This window comes from Ips typographus, linkage group LG1 (assembly GCF_016097725.1).
Source record: "Ips typographus isolate SLU linkage group LG1, UJ_Ityp_2.0, whole genome shotgun sequence".
Taxonomy (NCBI): domain Eukaryota; kingdom Metazoa; phylum Arthropoda; class Insecta; order Coleoptera; family Curculionidae; genus Ips; species Ips typographus.
This window is the reverse complement of record NC_138422.1, coordinates 19,391,922-19,411,123: the sequence shown is the minus strand read 5'-3', so window position 1 is coordinate 19,411,123 and position 19,202 is coordinate 19,391,922. Positions and strand designations below refer to the sequence as shown.

Genomic DNA, 19,202 nt, shown 5'->3' with positions numbered 1-19,202 from the left:
AGGGCACCTGCAAAGAAGCCAAAACGATCGTCTAATAAAACGGGTATGGGAGGAGGCACCAATAGGAAAAGACCACTGGGAAGACCCAGGCTCGGATGGAGAGAAAACATCATTAAGGATCTGGTTATCCTTGGTGTAGACCAGCAAGAATGGAGGGAGATGACCCACGACCGGTCCAGGTGGAGGCAGATAGTCAAGGCAGCTAAGACCCACCCTGGGTTGTAGTGCTACGGAGTAGTAGATTAGGAATATTCTAGCCACGAAATTAATTTTGAAGTAATCTCATCGACGAGTTTAGAACGGCATTTGACAACATCGCAGCAAAATTTCCTCCTACATGGACTTTTTTTTAGGTTTTCTGTCTTTGTCTCGCGCCTGCAATTATCAATGTTTCTCTGTCAGTTACATAGTTTTCCTTAGGCCAGTTTTAGTTTTACCATACCTGTACAGAGTTTTCCATTAAAATTATCAAAGTTATGGTTGGCTTCATTGAAGTACCATAACCCTAAAAGGTCGAGATCTTTTATCGTGGGATACCCCAATTACCTTCTAACTTTTTAGTTCTTGACAGTTTTGTTTTATACCTAAAAGCAGTTTTTCTTAAAAGTGTCATACCAATCACATATTCTAACGAATATTCACCTTTAAGCCCTAGTCAATCATAAATAGTTGCCTATTAGAGATTCCCTTTGATGACTAACTAGAAGGATTAGTGGTGAGTGACAAGTCCGATAATACTTAAAGTGTTAGTTGAAAATTAATTTCACAAAAGCGTTATAAAATAGGTTATTTTAGAACCACTTTGTTTAGTCATCATTCATCAATCAATTATTAATCTGAACTGTATCATTGCAATACGGTGATGAATATTTCTTAAATTGTATTTCGGTTGAACTATTTGAGTTCGAAATAAATTTTCCAGGAGAATCTGATAACAATATTCATTCATACAATTTTCATTTAAATTTTCCATGTAAGATCTAAGCTGTTCGACTTCAGTTTATTTCCGTTTACCCTTTTTATGCAATCAATATTTAAGCTAAATTTTTCGAAAAGTGTTCAATTTTATATTGATTAGAAACTAATAACTATAGCTAACCTGCATACTTGGCATTTCCTAACGATTAGTTTTGCTAATAATATCGTGCTTTGACTGTTCTTCCCTAAACCAAATTCAAGAAATTGCAAAAAAAAACAAACACAAAAATATGGCAGATCTTCATCCTCTAAGGTTGTGTTGATCTAGAGAGATTTAAGGGGTTCACACAGGTTCTCACTTAGAGATATTTTCTTTTTCACAAACATGTAAAACCTTGGTGGATGGTGTGTCCATTAAAAGGAAAGTGAAATTTCAAATTTGTTACGTATTCAAATGCTCCACTTTTCTTATTTTGTGGCTCCTCTAAGTCAACTCACAAAACCTTCTTAAGTATACTGTACTAATAGCCATCATGACACCTGAAGAAGAAGGATACTGGTTTTAGTTAAGCTACATTACAGTGATTATAATGTTGTATCGCATATTTTTACAATAATTAAAAAAAAGGTTTGTCATGATCATTAAAAAAAACTGAATTCATTTTATCACAACGTTTCTGATTAATACATATTTCGACAATATTATCTGAACAAACATTGATATGGACTTGGAAAATTACATACTATCAATCATAATGTTCTTGGTTGTCTCTTAATGAGATTAAATTTTTAAGTTCGCAAATTCATTGTCTTGCAATTATTAGTCAATAATAACACAGGTAATGCAGATAATTGTGTAATTGGTAATACTTTTTCGGTTAAAAAAATAGCTGAACATCTCTTTTTGTTTTACTACAAAGTCATTACACTAAATATGATGACGATAGAAAATTTGTCAATAAGTCTAGTAACAAATTCTGTTCTAAAAAGTAACCAACTTGTATTCAAATAATAGATACTCAGCATGTTGGTCTGTTATCTGTATTGATTTTCTGACGTGATATTTTTATTTGCCGATTTTTGTGGTTATTCAAGTGTAGTATAACTAAAACTAACCAAAGTAAAACCATGTAACTGACAGAGTTACAATTAAATACAATACAATTAACAAATTGCATGCGTGAAACAAAAATTCCAAATAATTTCCATTTATTTGATAATGTATTTGCGATAAGTGCTGAATTCGTTGTGTTTAATTCGTTTTCTGCATACATTTGTTTGTAAGAATACAATTTGGCACATATTGACCACCAGCGAACCAAATTCAGCGTCCAATGTAGTCCCAACGGACGTATACAGGGTTAACCACCCAAACCGTTTATTAAAAGTTTATCAGGATCAATTATTTATGAGAATTTGAAATTTTGTAAGTAAGATAAATTCGATGCTTGCTATATTTTAAAAGTGTTTTCATCTCACTGTCACTTCCAGTTTAACCTTACTTAAGGAAGTATATGTCAACTTGCTCATTTTAAATGGAACACCCTGTATATTATTGTATTTTTGAATAGTCCTATCGATATCAAATATTTTTGATGTATCATAACCTATAGCTATCTGTATGTATGTGTTTTATGAAGATAAAATTGGAACACATCATAGTGGTTTTCGTAAAAACAAGTCAACCATCGATCAAATTTTCACCCTCAGACAGGCTCTCGAAAAAGCGTAGGAATATGGAATCGAAACCCACCACGTCTTCATAGATTTTAAAAGTGCCTATGATAGCATTGACAGAAACTCGCTTTATTATAGAGCCATGATAGAATTTAACATACCAGTGAACCTCATAAGGCTAATAAGAGCGACTCTCTTGAAAGTCCAGAACGCACACAGGCTTGCGACAGAGCGATAGCCTGTCATGCATGTTATTCAATATAGCAGATGACATAGACCTAATGGCAAGAACACTACGAGAAGTAATCCAAGCATTCAAGGCACTAGAAGTGGCAGCAAGAGGGGTGGGACTACAAGTAAATGTTACAAAAACAAAATATATGAAAGTCTCCAACGACCATCAATAACATCCCGAAACCTTGTGATCGACAACCATATTTTTGAGAGTAAACGAGTTCATCTACCTCGGATCGCAAATTAATAGTAATAACGTAATGAGTAGCGAAATAAAGCGAATAATATACAAGGCAAGCAGATCCACGGAATTTTGAAGGACACTAACAAAAAAATCTTAACGAGCGTTGAGGAAAAGCTTAAAAGATGGAAGGAGTATGTCGAAGCCCTCTTTGATGACACACGACCCCTAGAGACTATGACGATATCAACGAGCCCAGCCCTGTTATCACGACAGAGGAAGTGAGACATGCTATAAAACTTCAGAAAAATGACAAGGCTGTAGGACCAGACCGTATTCACGCGGAAACCTTAAAATTGATCGGCAGTACAGATGCTAGAGGCCTAAGACTTTTTAGATCGTTGTTCAACTCAATATATGAAACTGGGAAAATACCAACTGACTGGCTGAGGTCGACGTTCTTCGCTCTACCAAAATGGAACGCTTCTCAATGCGACGACCATCGAATGATAAGCCTGATGTCTCACGTCCTCAAGGTATTTCTCCGCATCGTCCACACTCGAATATACGCCAGATGTGAGGGACAGGCTGGAGAGACGCAATTTGGTTTTAGGAACGGAGTGGGCACGCGCGATGCTCTCTTCTCCCTCAACGTTCTTACACAGCGATGCAGAGACATGAATGTTGATATATACGCCTGCTTTATTGACAATAGAAACGCTTTCGACTGTGTCTCGCACCAGAAGCTCATTTAGATCCTAAAATACACCAGAGTCGATACGGGAGATCTAAACATCATCACGCAGCTGTACTGGCACCAAACTGCAGAGATTAGGATAGAGGGCATAACATCCGAAGAAACAGAAATCAGAAGGGGCGTTAGACGGGGGTGTGTCCTGTCCTATTTAATATATACTCGGAGGCGGTGTCCAGGGAGGCACTGAAGAATGTGAAGAAGGCGTTAAAATCAACGGCACCCTCATTAATAATATACGATTCGCCGACGATATGGTCGTGGTCGGCGACAGCCTCCAACATCTCCAGAATATCCTCATCGACATCATCCAGAGTATCCTCATCAGACCTCTTCGTTGAACATAGCACACAGTATGGTCTACACATAAACGTTGCCAAGACCAAGGTGGTCGTGTTCTCCAATGCACCAGACGGGCGATCCTTCAGATTAACAACCAGGCTGTGGAACAAGTGCCGTCCGTTAAATATCTTGGAGCCCTCGTCAACGAGAACAGTGACCCTAAAATGGAAATCAGATCAAGGATAGAACAGGCCAGAAGAACATTCATTTCCATGAAGAACCTTCTCACTAGTAGAAACCTAAACCTACAGCTCCGCATACGTATTTTGAGCTATTGCACCTTCCCAGTGCTACTCTATGGCTCCGAGAGTTGGACATTATGCCAAGCAATGGAGAACCGCATGGACTCCTTTGAGATGTAGTTTAATCGCCGTATACTGCGTATATTCTGGGTAGACAGGATAACCAACGAGTAAGTGCTAAGGAGAATAGGTAAAGGTAAAGAACTGCTGACAACCATCAAAGAACGAAAGCTCCAATACATCGGGCACGTTTTGAAGGGGGAGCGGTACCGGCTCCTTATTGGCGGGAAGATCGAGGGCAAACGATCAGTGGGCAGACGGCAGAACTCATGGCTAAAGGATATACGTCGATGGTGCGGACGGACATCTATAGAGATCTTCAGGGGTGCGGTATCACGAACCATTATAGCCAGTTGGATCGCCAACCTCCGTAGGGAGACGGCGTCCTAAGAAAAAGCAATAGATCAAGACTTAAGAATGGAAAAAGATCCTTCAGCAGGTTAGGACTATGACTATGATAATGAATGTTCAGTACAACTCTAGAATACCATTGAATTTATAACATTCTGTAAAAATTCTGTTTTAGAAGCTTATGTTGGCATTTTCGGACTCTGTTTTGTATTGGACATTACGAAATTTTAGAAAAGTGTGTTAAAATATTACCTATTCTAATGCCGATTAAACTTAAAAAAGTAATTTCAATTTGAGAGATTTTTTTCTTGAACCAGCTTAAATGCTGTCGCCACGAGCTTATTTAAAACCAGGTGGGCACGTATTCAATATGCTGCGAAGTAGATATGCCGATAACGATATTAAAAGGAAAGGAATGCAACGAAGGTGGAAATGATGTGAAAATTAGCTTCACTTCAAAATTTCCGACTGTACACAATGATCCACTGATCACACTCTAGATAGATATTTCGACTCAACCTAGATATCGCTTTTTTCGAATAGCTATTACTATTATAGAAGGTCTAGTAGTTAATTTCCGCGTTTTTTTACGCTTTTTGAAGTCCATGAAACTGGACAAACTTAAACAAAACTTTTATTCAAAATAATTTCCAACATTTTCCCAGAGATTGGCAACTTACGGATTCTATCATAAAAAAAATTCCTGGTTTGGCCGCCAACCATTCATCGAGTCATTTTTTGACGTCTTGACGATCTTTAAAGCGTTGCTCCGCTAGACCATGAGCCATTGACCGGAAAAGGTGGTAATCCGACGGGGCGATGTCCGGAGAGTACGGCGGGTGCGGTAAGACTTCCCATTTGAACTCTTTTAGCGGATCTTTTACCGCTTGTGCAACGTATCGCCTTGCATTATCATGAAGTATCAGTTTTTCGTGTCTACCAGCCCATTCTGGTCTTTTTACTGCGATTTCATGACGCAACTGCGCTAGTTGATGTTGATAGCGATTCGCAGGGACTGTTTCGCCAGATTGAAGCTCATAGTACAGTATGCCGCGTTGATCCCACCATATGCACAGTAAGACCTTCTTCCCGTGGATGTTTGGTTTTGCGGTCGAAGTTGTCGGTTCACCGGGACTACCTCACAATTTTCTTCGCTTCCGATTGTCGTAGTACACCCATTTTTCATCGCCAGTTGTGATGCGGTGTAAAAACGACTTTCTTTGGAATCTGTCCAGCAAGATTTGTAAAGTTGTTTTTCTCTGCTCTTTGTTGCGTTCTGACAGCTTATTCCTTCATTCTGAATCTTCCCCATTGCTTTCAATCTAAGAGAAACTGCTTATTGCGTGACGCCGAGAGATTTCGCGAGTTGCTCCTGTGTTTGAGCCGAATCTTCATCCAATACAGCTTGAAGTTGTTGGTCTTCAAACTGTTTTGGCTGTCCTCGCCGATCTTTATATTTGTTCACTTAGTTCTCTATTTCATGTCGTTTTAATGTCATGGACTTCTTTGGTTTGTATCCCCGTTATTTGCTTTTCAAAATTTTATCTTCCATAAATTCATCCAATACTCAAACATTTTGAACTCCCTGTCGTAAGCATCTCGGCACTTTTCTGGCAAAATCTGCATCGCTGCTTCTTCCGCTTCCATAAGGATATCCTCAGGAACATAAATTTCATCGCTTTCTTTCATTTTCTATACGTTTTTTCTTCAAAAACGCTTCCTTTTTCTGCAGGAAAAACTGACAAGTGTCAAAATTTATTGAAAATGTAAAAAAGTCACTGCCAAATCATTCTGACATTTTTAGGTTACTCAAATGCAAGAAGCTTTGATTTGATCAGAAAGTTTATTAATAATTATCTAATAAAAAAAAACATTTTTTTCACTTGTTAGATAAAACATTGTATGCCATTCATGTGTTATGTTTTCTAAGTCGTTGAGAATTTATAGCACTCGGCCTAACGGCCTCGTGGTATAAATCTTTCTTAACACACTAGGACTATAAATAACTATTATTTAAATATTTATTTATTATTCCAACAGAATCAATCTCATAATCTGAAAAGAACCATCCAAATTGATGAAAAGGTTAAGAAAAAAAATGATTCAAACTATTGCAAATATTAAAGTGATGAAGTAATTTTTGTGTAGTGTGTTCAAAAGTTTAAACTGAAAGTTACAGTCAATGAATCTTGTAGATTTCTACATTTATGACATTCGAACTAATATTATGATTTTTGTTTCAGGTAAGTGGAATTTTGGAAAAAAATAGTCATCAAAACGCTCAGATCATCCGAAAACGTGAGCAATTGAGCGATGGACCTAGTACTGCTTCAAAAGTGTTCAAATATACGGTATTAATGATATTACCACTCTTAAAGATATTTTCAAAAGCTTCAGCTATCCAATTTATGACAAATTTAGCTTACTTTTCTGGATTTCGTTGAACTGTAATGCTGTGATTTCTGTCTTACCAAATTACAAAAAATAACACCCCTACACAACAACATTATACCTATATTTTTTTAATACAAGAACTGATAAACTGAATTCAAACTAGTTGACAATTAGAAAGCTTATTTTATTTCCAATCACATAGTCCTATTAATTACTTTTCACTGTGAAAACAATTGTCACTGATTTTAAATAATGTTTTGCCATTTAAAAATAAGTTAAAAACTAAAATTTGGCAAAGCTAATTTTTTGTTATAAGAATTTTTCTAATACCACTTTATATTAGATTTTAAAACTCAATATAATATGAAAACTTTAGAAACAATTTATATCTCTAGAAACAAGTTCGTTTTATCAATTTAATTTTATTACGAGTAACAAAATTTTCTAAACTCTTGATAAATGGTGGAGTAATGATACCGAAAACTGTACCGGAACAATTACCGTACATAAAAGTTTATTAACAGTTATTTACATTACTAGTGTGATTTGAGCATTTTTATAGTCACGGTGGGAAATATTCTGCCTCGACGAGGTCGTATACCGAGGTGTGGTGAGTACAAGTCTATTCATTTGCCATACCACACGAGTACCTAATGTACAGGGTGATTGATTCAATTTTGACCACCCCCTTAACTTCCTTAATTTTGATTTTAGCAAAAAACGTTAAATACAAAACTAGTATTTATTTAGGTATACTTTATTCTTAGACAAACAGTTATTATACAGGGTGTCCCAAATTTGAGTAACGAACCAAACTTATGTTTTTTTAAATGCAATGACCGACTTTTTAATCGATATTTGAATTCTACGTCAAATTCTAGGCCTAATTGATGTAAAATGTCTGTATCGATATTCAACTGTTTCCGCAGGGGCGTCCTTGATTGATTGAATTTTGACCACCCCCTTAACTTCCTTAATTATGGTTTTAGGAAAAAATGTTAAATACAAAACTAGTAGATATTTAGGTCTACTTTATTGTTAGAGGAACAGTTATTATACAAGGTGTCCCAAATATTAGTAACGAACCAAACTCATGTTTTTTTTTTTAAATACAATGACCAACTTTTTATCTGATATTTGAATTTTACGTCAAATTCTAGGCCTAACTGATGTAAAATGTCTGTATCGATATTCAACTGTTTCCGAAGCAGCATCTGTTACTTTAGCAATGTTGCTTCGACTATGTGATTAAGGGTTAATTTAGTTACTCAAATTTGGGACACCCTGTATAATAACTGCTTATCTAAGAATAAAGTAGACCTAAATATCTACATCTAAAGGGATACAACAAGTTTTTTTACTAAAATCAAAAATAAGGAAGTTAAGGGGTGGTCAGAATTCAATCAATCAAGGACTCTGCTGCGGAAAGTTGAATATCGATACAGACTTTACTGACGATTACATCAGTTAGGCCTAGAATTTGACGTAGAATTTCAATATCGGATAAAAAGTTAATCATTGTATTTAAAAAAACATAAGTTTGGATTGTTACTCAAATTTGGGACACCCTGTATAATAACTGTTGATCTAAGAATAAAGTAGACCTAAATATCTACTAGTTTTGTATTTAACGTTTTTTTGCTAAAATCAAAATTAAGGAAGTTAAGGGGGTGGTCAAAATTCAATCAATCACCCTGTACAGGGTGCTGCATTTTCGATGGTTTTACGGAGTACAGAGAAAACGGTAATAGATAGAAAAAAAGTAGCATACGTGTTCTGATCTGATTTTCTGAGCTGAGATGACTGGCGAAAAGTGGGCGGCGCAAACTTCTTTTGTTTCAAAGATACGGGGGGCTTTTGAAAATTGGTCATTTTGGAACCCCCTCTGTATTTCATTTGATATTAAAGTTATCAAAAAAGGAAAAACGGTTTCCAGTAGAAGTTTTGACGTAGAATCCAATGGCGTAGTCAGTTTTTTTCTATTACGTTTAATTTCTGACATATGACAGTAAGTTATATTTTTTTAAATGGAACACCCTACATATTTTTAGTTCATTTAATTCTGATGATTTTTACTTTTTCAACGGTGTATTAAAACATATAAGTTTGTAAACGTTAATCTTGGTAATTAGAAAAAAAGCGTTTCCTAAACAAAAAAGTGCTAAATAATATGTATAAAAATACCCACAGTCGAAACAAAATTTGGCTATGTTCTTATTAACATGTTACATGTCGTTTGTAAACAGTTTTTTCAACTTCTACCTTAAAAATAGTAGAATATGGAAATGGCCACTTTTCTTATTAAAGTGACGGTAGAACTGTTTGTAACTTAGATTTTTAATAAGATTTATTAAAAATATTTTATTTTCTGATGTGTTAGTATATGATTTCCAATTTTGTTTGGTATTTTAGATATTGGCCTTTTTTTAGCTTAGCAAAGGTCTTTTTTTAAAATAACAGGATTAACCTCTACAAACTTATATGTTGTAATACACCGTTGAAAAGGTAAAAATCAACAGAATTAAATGACGAAAAAATATATAGGATGTTCTATTTAAAAAAATATAACTTACTGTCATATGACAGAAACTAAACGGAATAGAAAAAACTGACTACGCCATTGGATTCTACATTAAAACTTCTACCGGGAACCGTTCTTCCTTTTTTGATAACTTTAAGAGCAACTGAAATACAGAAGAGGTTCAAAAATTACCAATTTTCGAAAACCCCCCGTATCTTTGAAATAAAAGAAGTTTGCGCCGCCCACTTTTCGCCAGTCATCTCAGCTCAGAAAAAGAGATCAGAACACGTATGTTACTTTTTTTCTATCTATTACCGTTTTCTCTGTATCCCGTAAAACCATCGAAAATGCAGCACCCTGTACAATATTTTTATATACGATTAAACAAGAAATATTTTCCAACTTTGAAGAATTACCAAAAAACAAAACCTCATGTTAGAATGACGTACTGTAAGCATTACTAAAGCAACTGGGATATCTAGTTTCCTGTTAGAGTAACAAGAACAACTTATGACAGTAAAAAAGTAAGAACTACTAGTTAGGTCAATGCTAAAACTATGTATATGTATTAAATAATAAAAATTGACAACAAAAGGAAAGTTTATTATCTGATACATTTTTACAAATGCATTGCTATGTAAATGCATCATGCACTCTTTTCCTTTCTCAAAAATCTCAACGGATTATTTAACATAAAAAGTTGACCCACAATTTGACAATCTAGTCGAGCCTGCTGGGATTTCCACCTGGATGTTATGACTTTATATGGTCCAGTTGTACGGATTGTTTTTCCATTTGTTTTGGAGTTGGAGTCTTGTAGTTATTTTGGTCATGTCTCAATCAAAATCTCAAATCTCTAAAAATACACCTTTTTCGCCGTGAACAGCAAAAACGAATCCAAAAGTGTGATTCAAAGCTTCTACCAATATTTATACAGTTTAATAACCCCAGAACCAAGAACCCAGCTACAAGTAATCAGGAACGCATAGGCTCCGAAGAGATTCCTGATATAGGTAAAGCAGAAGTAGTCTAAGCGCTGAGATAAATTAAGAACAGGAAATCACCTGGGGAAGATCGATTAACAACTAAAATGATTAAAATGGGGGAAGATGTATTAGAAGAGACAATCAAAATACTCTTTAATAAATGCATTCACCAAGGAAAAATCCCGAAAGCAAGACAAAACGCAGAAGACCAATGTCTCCTGTCGTAACTTGTTTTATAACCAGTTAAACAGGCGGTTTCTGAAATAATTTTAACACAACAGACTACCTTCAAACAATCCGCAACCCAATTGAGAGAAGTGTTGAATACAATATACCTCTTCATATGGCATTCATAGATTATCATAAAGCGGTTGACTTGATAGAAGCGTGGGCGTTTCTAACAGCAATGGACGCAACCAGAATAGATATAAGATACTCCACTCTCATAAAATACATATACAAAAATGCAGGTTGCAATAGACAAGGATCTAATAACAGATCAAACACCAATCAACAGAAGTGTTCGTCAAGGGGATACTATTTCACCCAAATTGTTTACATTGGAAGATGTATGTAAGAATTTGCACTGGGAAGCAAAAGAAAACATGGACGGACTATAATTTTCCGATGATATTGTGTTAATAAGCAGAGACCCTATTGAAATAAACATTATGATGAAAGAACTCCATGAACAGACCCTGTGAAGGGGACTAAAAAAGATCCTGAATAAGACCAAGAGCATGAGCAGTTATTTACGTACCCATAACAATAGGTAATCACCGTAGAAGAATACGTGTACCTAGGTCACTTAATTAAGTTGGGCAAGGAAAAAAGGAGAATACGACTGTTGGGCGAACAATAGGCCTAGTAAAATGGCGACCACGATTAACAAAAAGAAGTATCGGAAGACCCCAGAAGAGATGGCTAGACGACACCAAGCAGTTGGTGGGCCGAAACTGGTAGCAACTTGCTATGGATAGGGATACATAGAGAAATCGGGAAGAGGCTTATGAGCATGAGGCTCCAGTAGTTGAAAAATAAAGGCTGACGAAGAAGAAGAAGACTTTCATTAGAGAGACTCTCAATTACTACTTTTATTCATTACCATAATACCAATCCTCACTTTGATAATTTTAACTACACAAGTAGAACGTAAATAGCCGCATTTACTGCACCAGTCTGTGTTTTGAGAATCTATATTTGCAAAAATGCACGCAAGACAAGGATTTATAACAAAATCTTCATTTATTTTGCACGCAAGACGGAAATTGATCAAGTAAAACGAGATCTGTTGCTTTGTGAAACATTAAAAGCAAAGCTTAATTAAAACTTTTTAACTGAAAGTTAGCGTTTTGTTTACCTAAACAGATTTGATTCAACTACATGATATTTATCATTTTGACGTTGTCAGGTACCACCATACCATCTAAGTACCAGGATTTTTCAATAAGATGTTCGTTTATGCATACGTCCATAAACTTAAAAAAAACTAACAAAAAAATTCCTTTATGGGGAACGGAGTTGCATGTAGTAATTACTGCCATTATAACTACCTTAACCAAAACATATAGTAATCTTATTTAGTCAGTAATATAATGATTATAACTGTAAAAAAACCTCTTTGAATATCTCGTTTTTGCAAAACATATCTATCATACGACGATAGATCGGAGAATCGGATTCTTTATAGAAAGGTAATAGAAAGAACACACACATCACTGCGTTTGATTTTTCGATATAATCTAGTATAAAAGTTTTTTAAAAACGCCCTTCACCGGAAAAACCGAAAACCAACATTATTTTCGAACACTATAAAGGACAGAAAATGCTCTTTTCTGAAATTCTTCGCAAAAACGAAGTTTCTACGATCAGCCGTTTTCGAGATATTTTATTTCTTTCAAAGCAACTTTCGACTACTCCTCTTTATATGAAGAAATAGAAAGATCCCTGAGGGATCAAAAGTGCACTGTTAATCCCTAAAGTGCTTAAAATTATTTCAACCATTTTCTCGTGGTCCACTCACCACACTTACTAGACAGATATTCTCCGATTTTCAAAAATTTTTCGATATTGCGGCTTTCGTCAATTAGAAGTTATAGTAATTTTGATTAAATTCGTTGTGTGCGTTCACTTGCAGGTTTTTTTACAAAATTAAACTCACTACAGGTCATCTTACATCTTCTGTAAATCAGGTAAGCAGCAAGATGCTTATTTTTTGTATCATTATCCCATCAAAATTTCGGAGGTTAAAGTAGTTTTTCGTGGCTTAGGTATACAATTAATGTCCGGAAAAACTATTTTTTCCAATCCAAATCACATCAGTGATATCTGTTTAGCAATTTTTTAGATAAACAATGGTTTCGATTTCGTCTATTAAACCTATAGAGATTGTACAATCTATGAGTGCTTGTCATAGAACATAGTTTAGGAATGTACCACACCTGGAAACATACTTAGATAAGTTTGACGATTAAGTTGCTAAATTAATGCGAATTGTTATTGACACTAAAACATATTCACTAACAATAAATCGACTCTAAATCTGGCAGTATTCATATTCCACTATATCCTTTCAAACATTTCAGCAAAAAATCTGCAACTTAAAATTCAGTGTATTTATACGATGTTTTATGTTAAACAAACCTCCAGAAAATACAGATGTAGTAGGTATAGCTATGGTTGTGGGCTAATTATTGCTTATTATTTCAGCAATAAAAAGCTTGAGAGAAAAGAAAACGGTTGGACCAGATTTAGTGCCTGTTGAATTGCTTAAGTTACTAGACAATGAAAGTATTAAGAGGTTGGCTTTTAAATCAAATTTATAACACAGGAAAATTCCTAAATACATGGTTGATACCGCTTCCAAAAAAAAAAACAATGCAACAAGATGTGAAGATCACAGAAAGATGTGAAGATCTGTACTCAACACTTGTTGAGTCCCACACTACATAATTTCCACATGATGCGAAAGTGTTGTTAGATTTAGAAGAAATTTCGGTACGAGAGAGGCACTATCGACCAATTGGTCTTTCTACCCGTGTTACATTACCTAGAGGACAAAAATTAACTTTTGGGTTCAGTGATGTGGCCGTTAGCAGTAATAGTGGGTGAGTTTATATTAATTTTATGATTACACAAAATAAGTTGATTTTTAGTGGCATTTGGTGTCAGTCGCCAAGTCTTTCTGCAGCTTTTTTGAGGTAGTTTTGTCATGTACGACAAGTGCAGTATCGTCCGCGTATTGTAATATGCAAGATGTTTTGTCAATGTAATTTTTGTCTTGAAAATGATGATTGTAAATGTCGTGGCAGTATATGTTATAAAGAAGTGGGGAAAGTGGGGACCTTGAGGAAGCCCTTGCTCGGAAGAGAAAGAATATAGGAGTAGTCAGTATTGATGCGTACTTGTAGTTGTCTATTTTGTAGTAGGTTTTTAATATTGTAAAGGAGGTATTTTGGTATTTGAAGTTGATGCAGTTTATATAATAAACCTGCATGCCAAACACTGTCAAAGGCCTTGTTTATGTCCATAAATAAACAGGCTGTCCTTTTGTCGTTTTAAGTGTGTAGTTTGTATGTAATTTGTCAGAACGAAGAGTGGATGTATAGTCGAGTGTTTTGGTTTTATAGCCCAACCAGTCCAACCAGTATTTTAAGCCTGTTTTTTAATATGTGCTCGAACACTTTACTTTGTACAGGAAGTAAAGTAATTGGTCTGTAGTCATAGAAAACTTAACATAAATAGAACTAAATCTGCAATACTATGCGCTGAGTCACTGTTTTGCCCAATGAATAAAAATCGTAGAAAAAAAGACATACGCTGTATTGTAAATTTGTACTGTACTGGAACCAATAAGCTGCCATTAGATTTGACAACGAAGTTACAAAGGCACAGAAAATTCTTAGAGGTTTCTCGATAATTCTCTTTAAAACTTACACTGAAAACATCTTCCAAGAAGAGAGCTTCTTGGGGACAACAATATGGACCAAAATAAATGGCATATGGATCAACAATATGAGGTAAGCAGATGACACAGTCCTGATAGCAGACAATAGGAATGACCTCCAAAGGCTCCTGAACCTAGTTGGAATGCTCGGCCAACTTATAGCAATTACCATCAACGTAAAAAGGCAAAATGTCTAGTTTCCACCCGAAAAAAATTTATAATTATTATTTAATATTATTTGTGGTGGTTTACACCGTTCAACGTGTCTAACTATTTTAGTAATGTAGGAAGTGATTTTTTTTTGTTCCTTTGTAACCAACTTCAGAGACTCATTGTCACTTTTTTCTTATCTGCCATCGTTTTTGAATTAGTTTAATACTCAATTGTTTTCATTTTTCATTTATACTCAACAGTTGTAATTTGGCATCTGGCGAAAATTATACCGCACTGGCTCCCATGTGACGTGAATTGTCTCCAAAGTTTCAAATCGATTCTTGGCTCTTAGCGACCTGTAACCAGATCCAAATGAATTGAGGCGAAACAACGACAATTTTCAAATTTGGCGCTTTACTGCTCTGGTTTCCTTAGCAAATCGATGTGAAAAAGAAAACTTATTTGAATGCCCAACATTTTACGTCCAACCAATTTCGAATTATAAACCAAATGAGGAATAAGACACCGCTTTACTAAAAACAGCGTTCGCAGTTTTTAGCAAGTCTGGCGTCCACCGGCATCTTGCTACTGTATGAAATTTTTTTTTCAAATAACTTGGAAACGGTAGCAGGTTCAAAAATAATGCAAGACAATTTTCTAATTTTGGATGGTAAATAGTTAAAAGTGGTACAAACTAAGTACATTATAGTTTCACATCCAAGATCTATGCCTACCTCCCAATCCCCCACCAGTTGTTCCAAATGAAATATCCATGGTGAGTTGTGCGTGTATTGTTAATATATCAAAATTTTGCCACGTCAAATATTGTTTATGTTGTAAACATTGCGATAGATATTTAATGGTGCGATAATTTAACTGAAAAATGAACAACTTAGATTCAGAATTACCGAATGATATCGAAGAGGCTGCAAGAAAAGCTGTGCTGACTCTCAGTCCCGAAAGATCTAAGTCGCTATACGATATAGGTTACGAAAAATTTGAAATATGGCTTAAATCAAAAAAGGTAAAACTCATAAACGAAAAAGTTATGCTTGCTTACTTCGAGGAAAAAAGGTATCTTAAATCTTCAACATTTTGGTCACTTTATTCAATGTTGAGAGCGGAGTCTCTGAAGAAAGGCATAGACACTAAAGGTTATTGCAGTTTGATTGCGTATTTAAAAAGATGCAGCGATGGGTATAAGGCGAAGAAATCTAATGTGTTTTCTAGAGAAAACATGTCGGAGTTTTTAAAAGAAGCAGATGATTCCAAGTGGCTGCTAGGTAAGGTAGGCCTAAACTATTACACAAAATTTCGATATAATCACTTAGATTATTATTTTCATATTTCAGGTGGTCCTTATTGTAGGTGTAGCAGGCGCCTGTCGAAAGGTGGAATTAACGTTTCTTCGGAATGAAGATGTAATAGATGAACACTCGCATTTTTGAGTTAACTCTTAATCCCAAAAACAAAAACAACACGTAAATTTGTCATAACGGAAGGAGGTATTGAGGGAATCAGTTTTGTAGATATACTAAGAAGAAGAAATTTGAACCACAATAGATTTTTTATTAACTACCTACATGGTAAATGCAGTATACAACCAGTAGGTACTAATAGTATTGGCCAGTTACCAAAGAAAGGATTATTCACTGGACTTTCGAAGGTCGTCTGCTACCTTCCTTGCAGACTCTGGAGCCAATTTGTGGAAAATAGGACAACATGGGGGATGGAAATCGAACTCTGTTGCCGAGGAATGTGTTGAAAACTCGATTGAAAACAAAAAAAGCATTGCTGCTAGCATTCTTGTTGAAACAAGCAGTGCCAAATCACTTGCTGTAACAACAAATTCAAGCAACAGCAAGACAAATTCGAGCATCAACTAGTCGAACTGTACAAATTGTGTAATTAATATTTACAATAATTGATTTTTTAAATTGTTATGTTGCTTTTGATATAAATTGTACTTATTTTTGATTTTGACAGTTTAAATGAGTAAAAAAGAAGTTAGAAAAGCTAATAAATTGTCGTATACATTTATTAACTAGTTAATATATGGCCATTTCATTACTAGTTACAAAAAGAGTTACTTTTCGTAACTAGTTACGAAAAGTTGAACGTTACGTCACTGTTGTCAGTTTTGAAAAGTGCCACTTTATATGTCAAAATTAGAAAAAACATATTTTTGTACTGTTTTGACGTCTGTTGCTTAGCAACAGTTGAATTACTAGAAACTTGCACTTTTCAGCGTTACTAGACGTATTATAAAAATTCGTATGTGACTAAAACTGAAACAGCGTACAAAATGGTATTACAGAACTAACACACAAGTCGACTATAAAACCGTCTATTTTCAAGTTTTCGTCTACCAAGAGGGCCCAAAACACAAGATTTCACTTAACGCAATGCAATTAAAAGGGATAATTATCCCAAACAACAAGAGAGGGGACAAGAAGTAGCAGCTCGACATCTATTTGTAGCTGCCATAAGTTTTCCTTTTGTTACCTTATTAATTTATTCAAAATCGCGCCACCCTTACAATTAGGAATCTCTCTAGAAATCTTAAGATTAGGCATAATAAGTTAAGATTCTTGAAAAGGTATACAAATTTGAGTTACAGCAGGTTATTAACCAAGAATTAAGAAGGGTGTTTTATATTATTTTCCTTTTACCAAGATTTTGTTTCAAAGGTCAGGCCACTTGGTAGAAAACTATAATTTAAAAATAACTAAAAATAAACAGCGCGCCACCTCAACCGGGACAGTGATTTTTTTGGGTAATTTTTAAAACCTTGCCATTTCTAAATGAAACGACAGATTTTGATGCGGTTTGGACTATCATTGAGCTTAATTTATTGGCTTTTGGTTGATGGAAAAAAATCTGACTTTAATGCACCTCCACTGTACTATACAGGGTAGAAAATTTAAAAACCTTAGCTAGAAGAATAATATGTAGTAGATGTGCAATTCAACGAGAAAACCTTACGTCAAATCGCAACTTAGTGTGTTGGCAGTATTTTTATGAAGGGTTCGACAATGAGACCAATATGGTGAGTAAAACACCAGAAATTTAGGGATCTAAAGAAACTGGTAAAGGTATGGTTTACTTCGTCATTCAGGCAGGTATGCTCACCATTACCTGAGACTCTGTTGATTTCAAGCACCGCAATGAGGTTTACGAGGTTACCCTTTCTACAGACGTGTAAAGTCCTAAAACCCTGTTTAGTATTGAAAGTGTTATTGATCTTATGTTGGTGATACCTAGGTTAGGGTTGTTGGTGAACTTCAAACATTCAGATTTGTGTGCCTGGATACAGGTGGAGAACAGGGTACTCCTAGGCAAACTCTTAACAAAGTACAAAGACTGGCAAGCCTATGCACAACAAGAGCCAGGAGAACATGTCTTTCAGCGGCAATGGAGGCCATGTTTGACCTCACACCCTTGCACCTTTGTTTGTAATGGTTCAGAGCGGAGTTCGAGGCGAAATGCTGGTAAGTAGGAGAGCTTGGATATCTCTATCAAAGCACTAAGTCAAGCAACAAGAGAAGGTGGACCAATGAAATTGTTACTTACCGTCTGGGCTAACACCCCATTAAATGATATGTAGATGGGTCCAAGACACACAAGTGAACCGGAGCAGGAGTGTTTGGGCCAAGAACCAAATACTCGGAGCCAATGAAAAACCCCAGTCTTTCAGGCGGAAATTCACGCAATAGAAAGATGCGCTCAGTTTAGCATTGACAACGGCTATCGTAAGCAGGATATTGCAAATTTGACCGATAGTCCAGCAGTCATAACAGCGCTGAGCTCAACCATAGTCAGCTCTAAAATGGTATGGGAAAGTCTAGGCAAACCCAATAAACTAGACAGAAATAGTAAAGCTATCTTGCTGTGAGTTACAGGACACAGAGGAATTGAGGAAAATGAGAAAGCCAACATTCTGGCTAAAAAAGGGACTGATACTTCTTTTACAGGACCAGAACCCTTCTGTGGCTTGGAGGATGGCACCTGTAAACACGAGATCAAATTGAAGGAGGAACACGAAAGAGCCAAGCTCTGGGAACAACTCACTGAACTGGCGCACTCTAAGAAACTTCTTGGAGGTTACAACCGGGGAAAGGAGTAAAGAATTTGTAAACTTGAGCAAGAAAAACCTACGCTTCCTCACAGATCTCAGGACCCTGCGCCTGAAGTGGATAGGTCCAGGAAAACAGAGAGACTGCAGATTCTGTGGGGATGAGGAAGAGACTCCTGAACTCCTGCTTTGTAAATATGATGCAGTCTCAAACATATTAAACATAATGATCAGCTTGTTTGGTAGCAGCAAGGAAGCATTTGCGGACCCATGTTCATAGAACATTTTCGACTCGAATTTACCAAAATAACACGTAGTGAAATTTAGTCCCTTACCTCGCGGGACACCCTGTATGTATAAAGTGCAGT

The 19,202-nt window shown here is 35.7% G+C and overlaps 2 protein-coding genes across 2 annotated transcripts in view; both read left to right on the top strand.

The window, feature by feature from the left end:
• The window catches only part of LOC145731918 (trissin receptor-like), a 394,457-nt gene that overhangs the window by 286,286 nt on the left and 88,969 nt on the right, over positions 1-19,202 (top strand). The gene's annotated exons all lie outside the window — the stretch shown is intronic.
• Positions 13,467-16,770, top strand: LOC145729710 (uncharacterized). Its single transcript, XM_081980580.1, has 2 exons — positions 13,467-16,047; positions 16,112-16,770. The coding sequence occupies exons 1-2, from the start codon at positions 15,643-15,645 to the stop codon at positions 16,205-16,207; spliced, it is 501 nt and encodes a 166-aa protein (XP_081836706.1). The 5' UTR covers positions 13,467-15,642; the 3' UTR covers positions 16,208-16,770.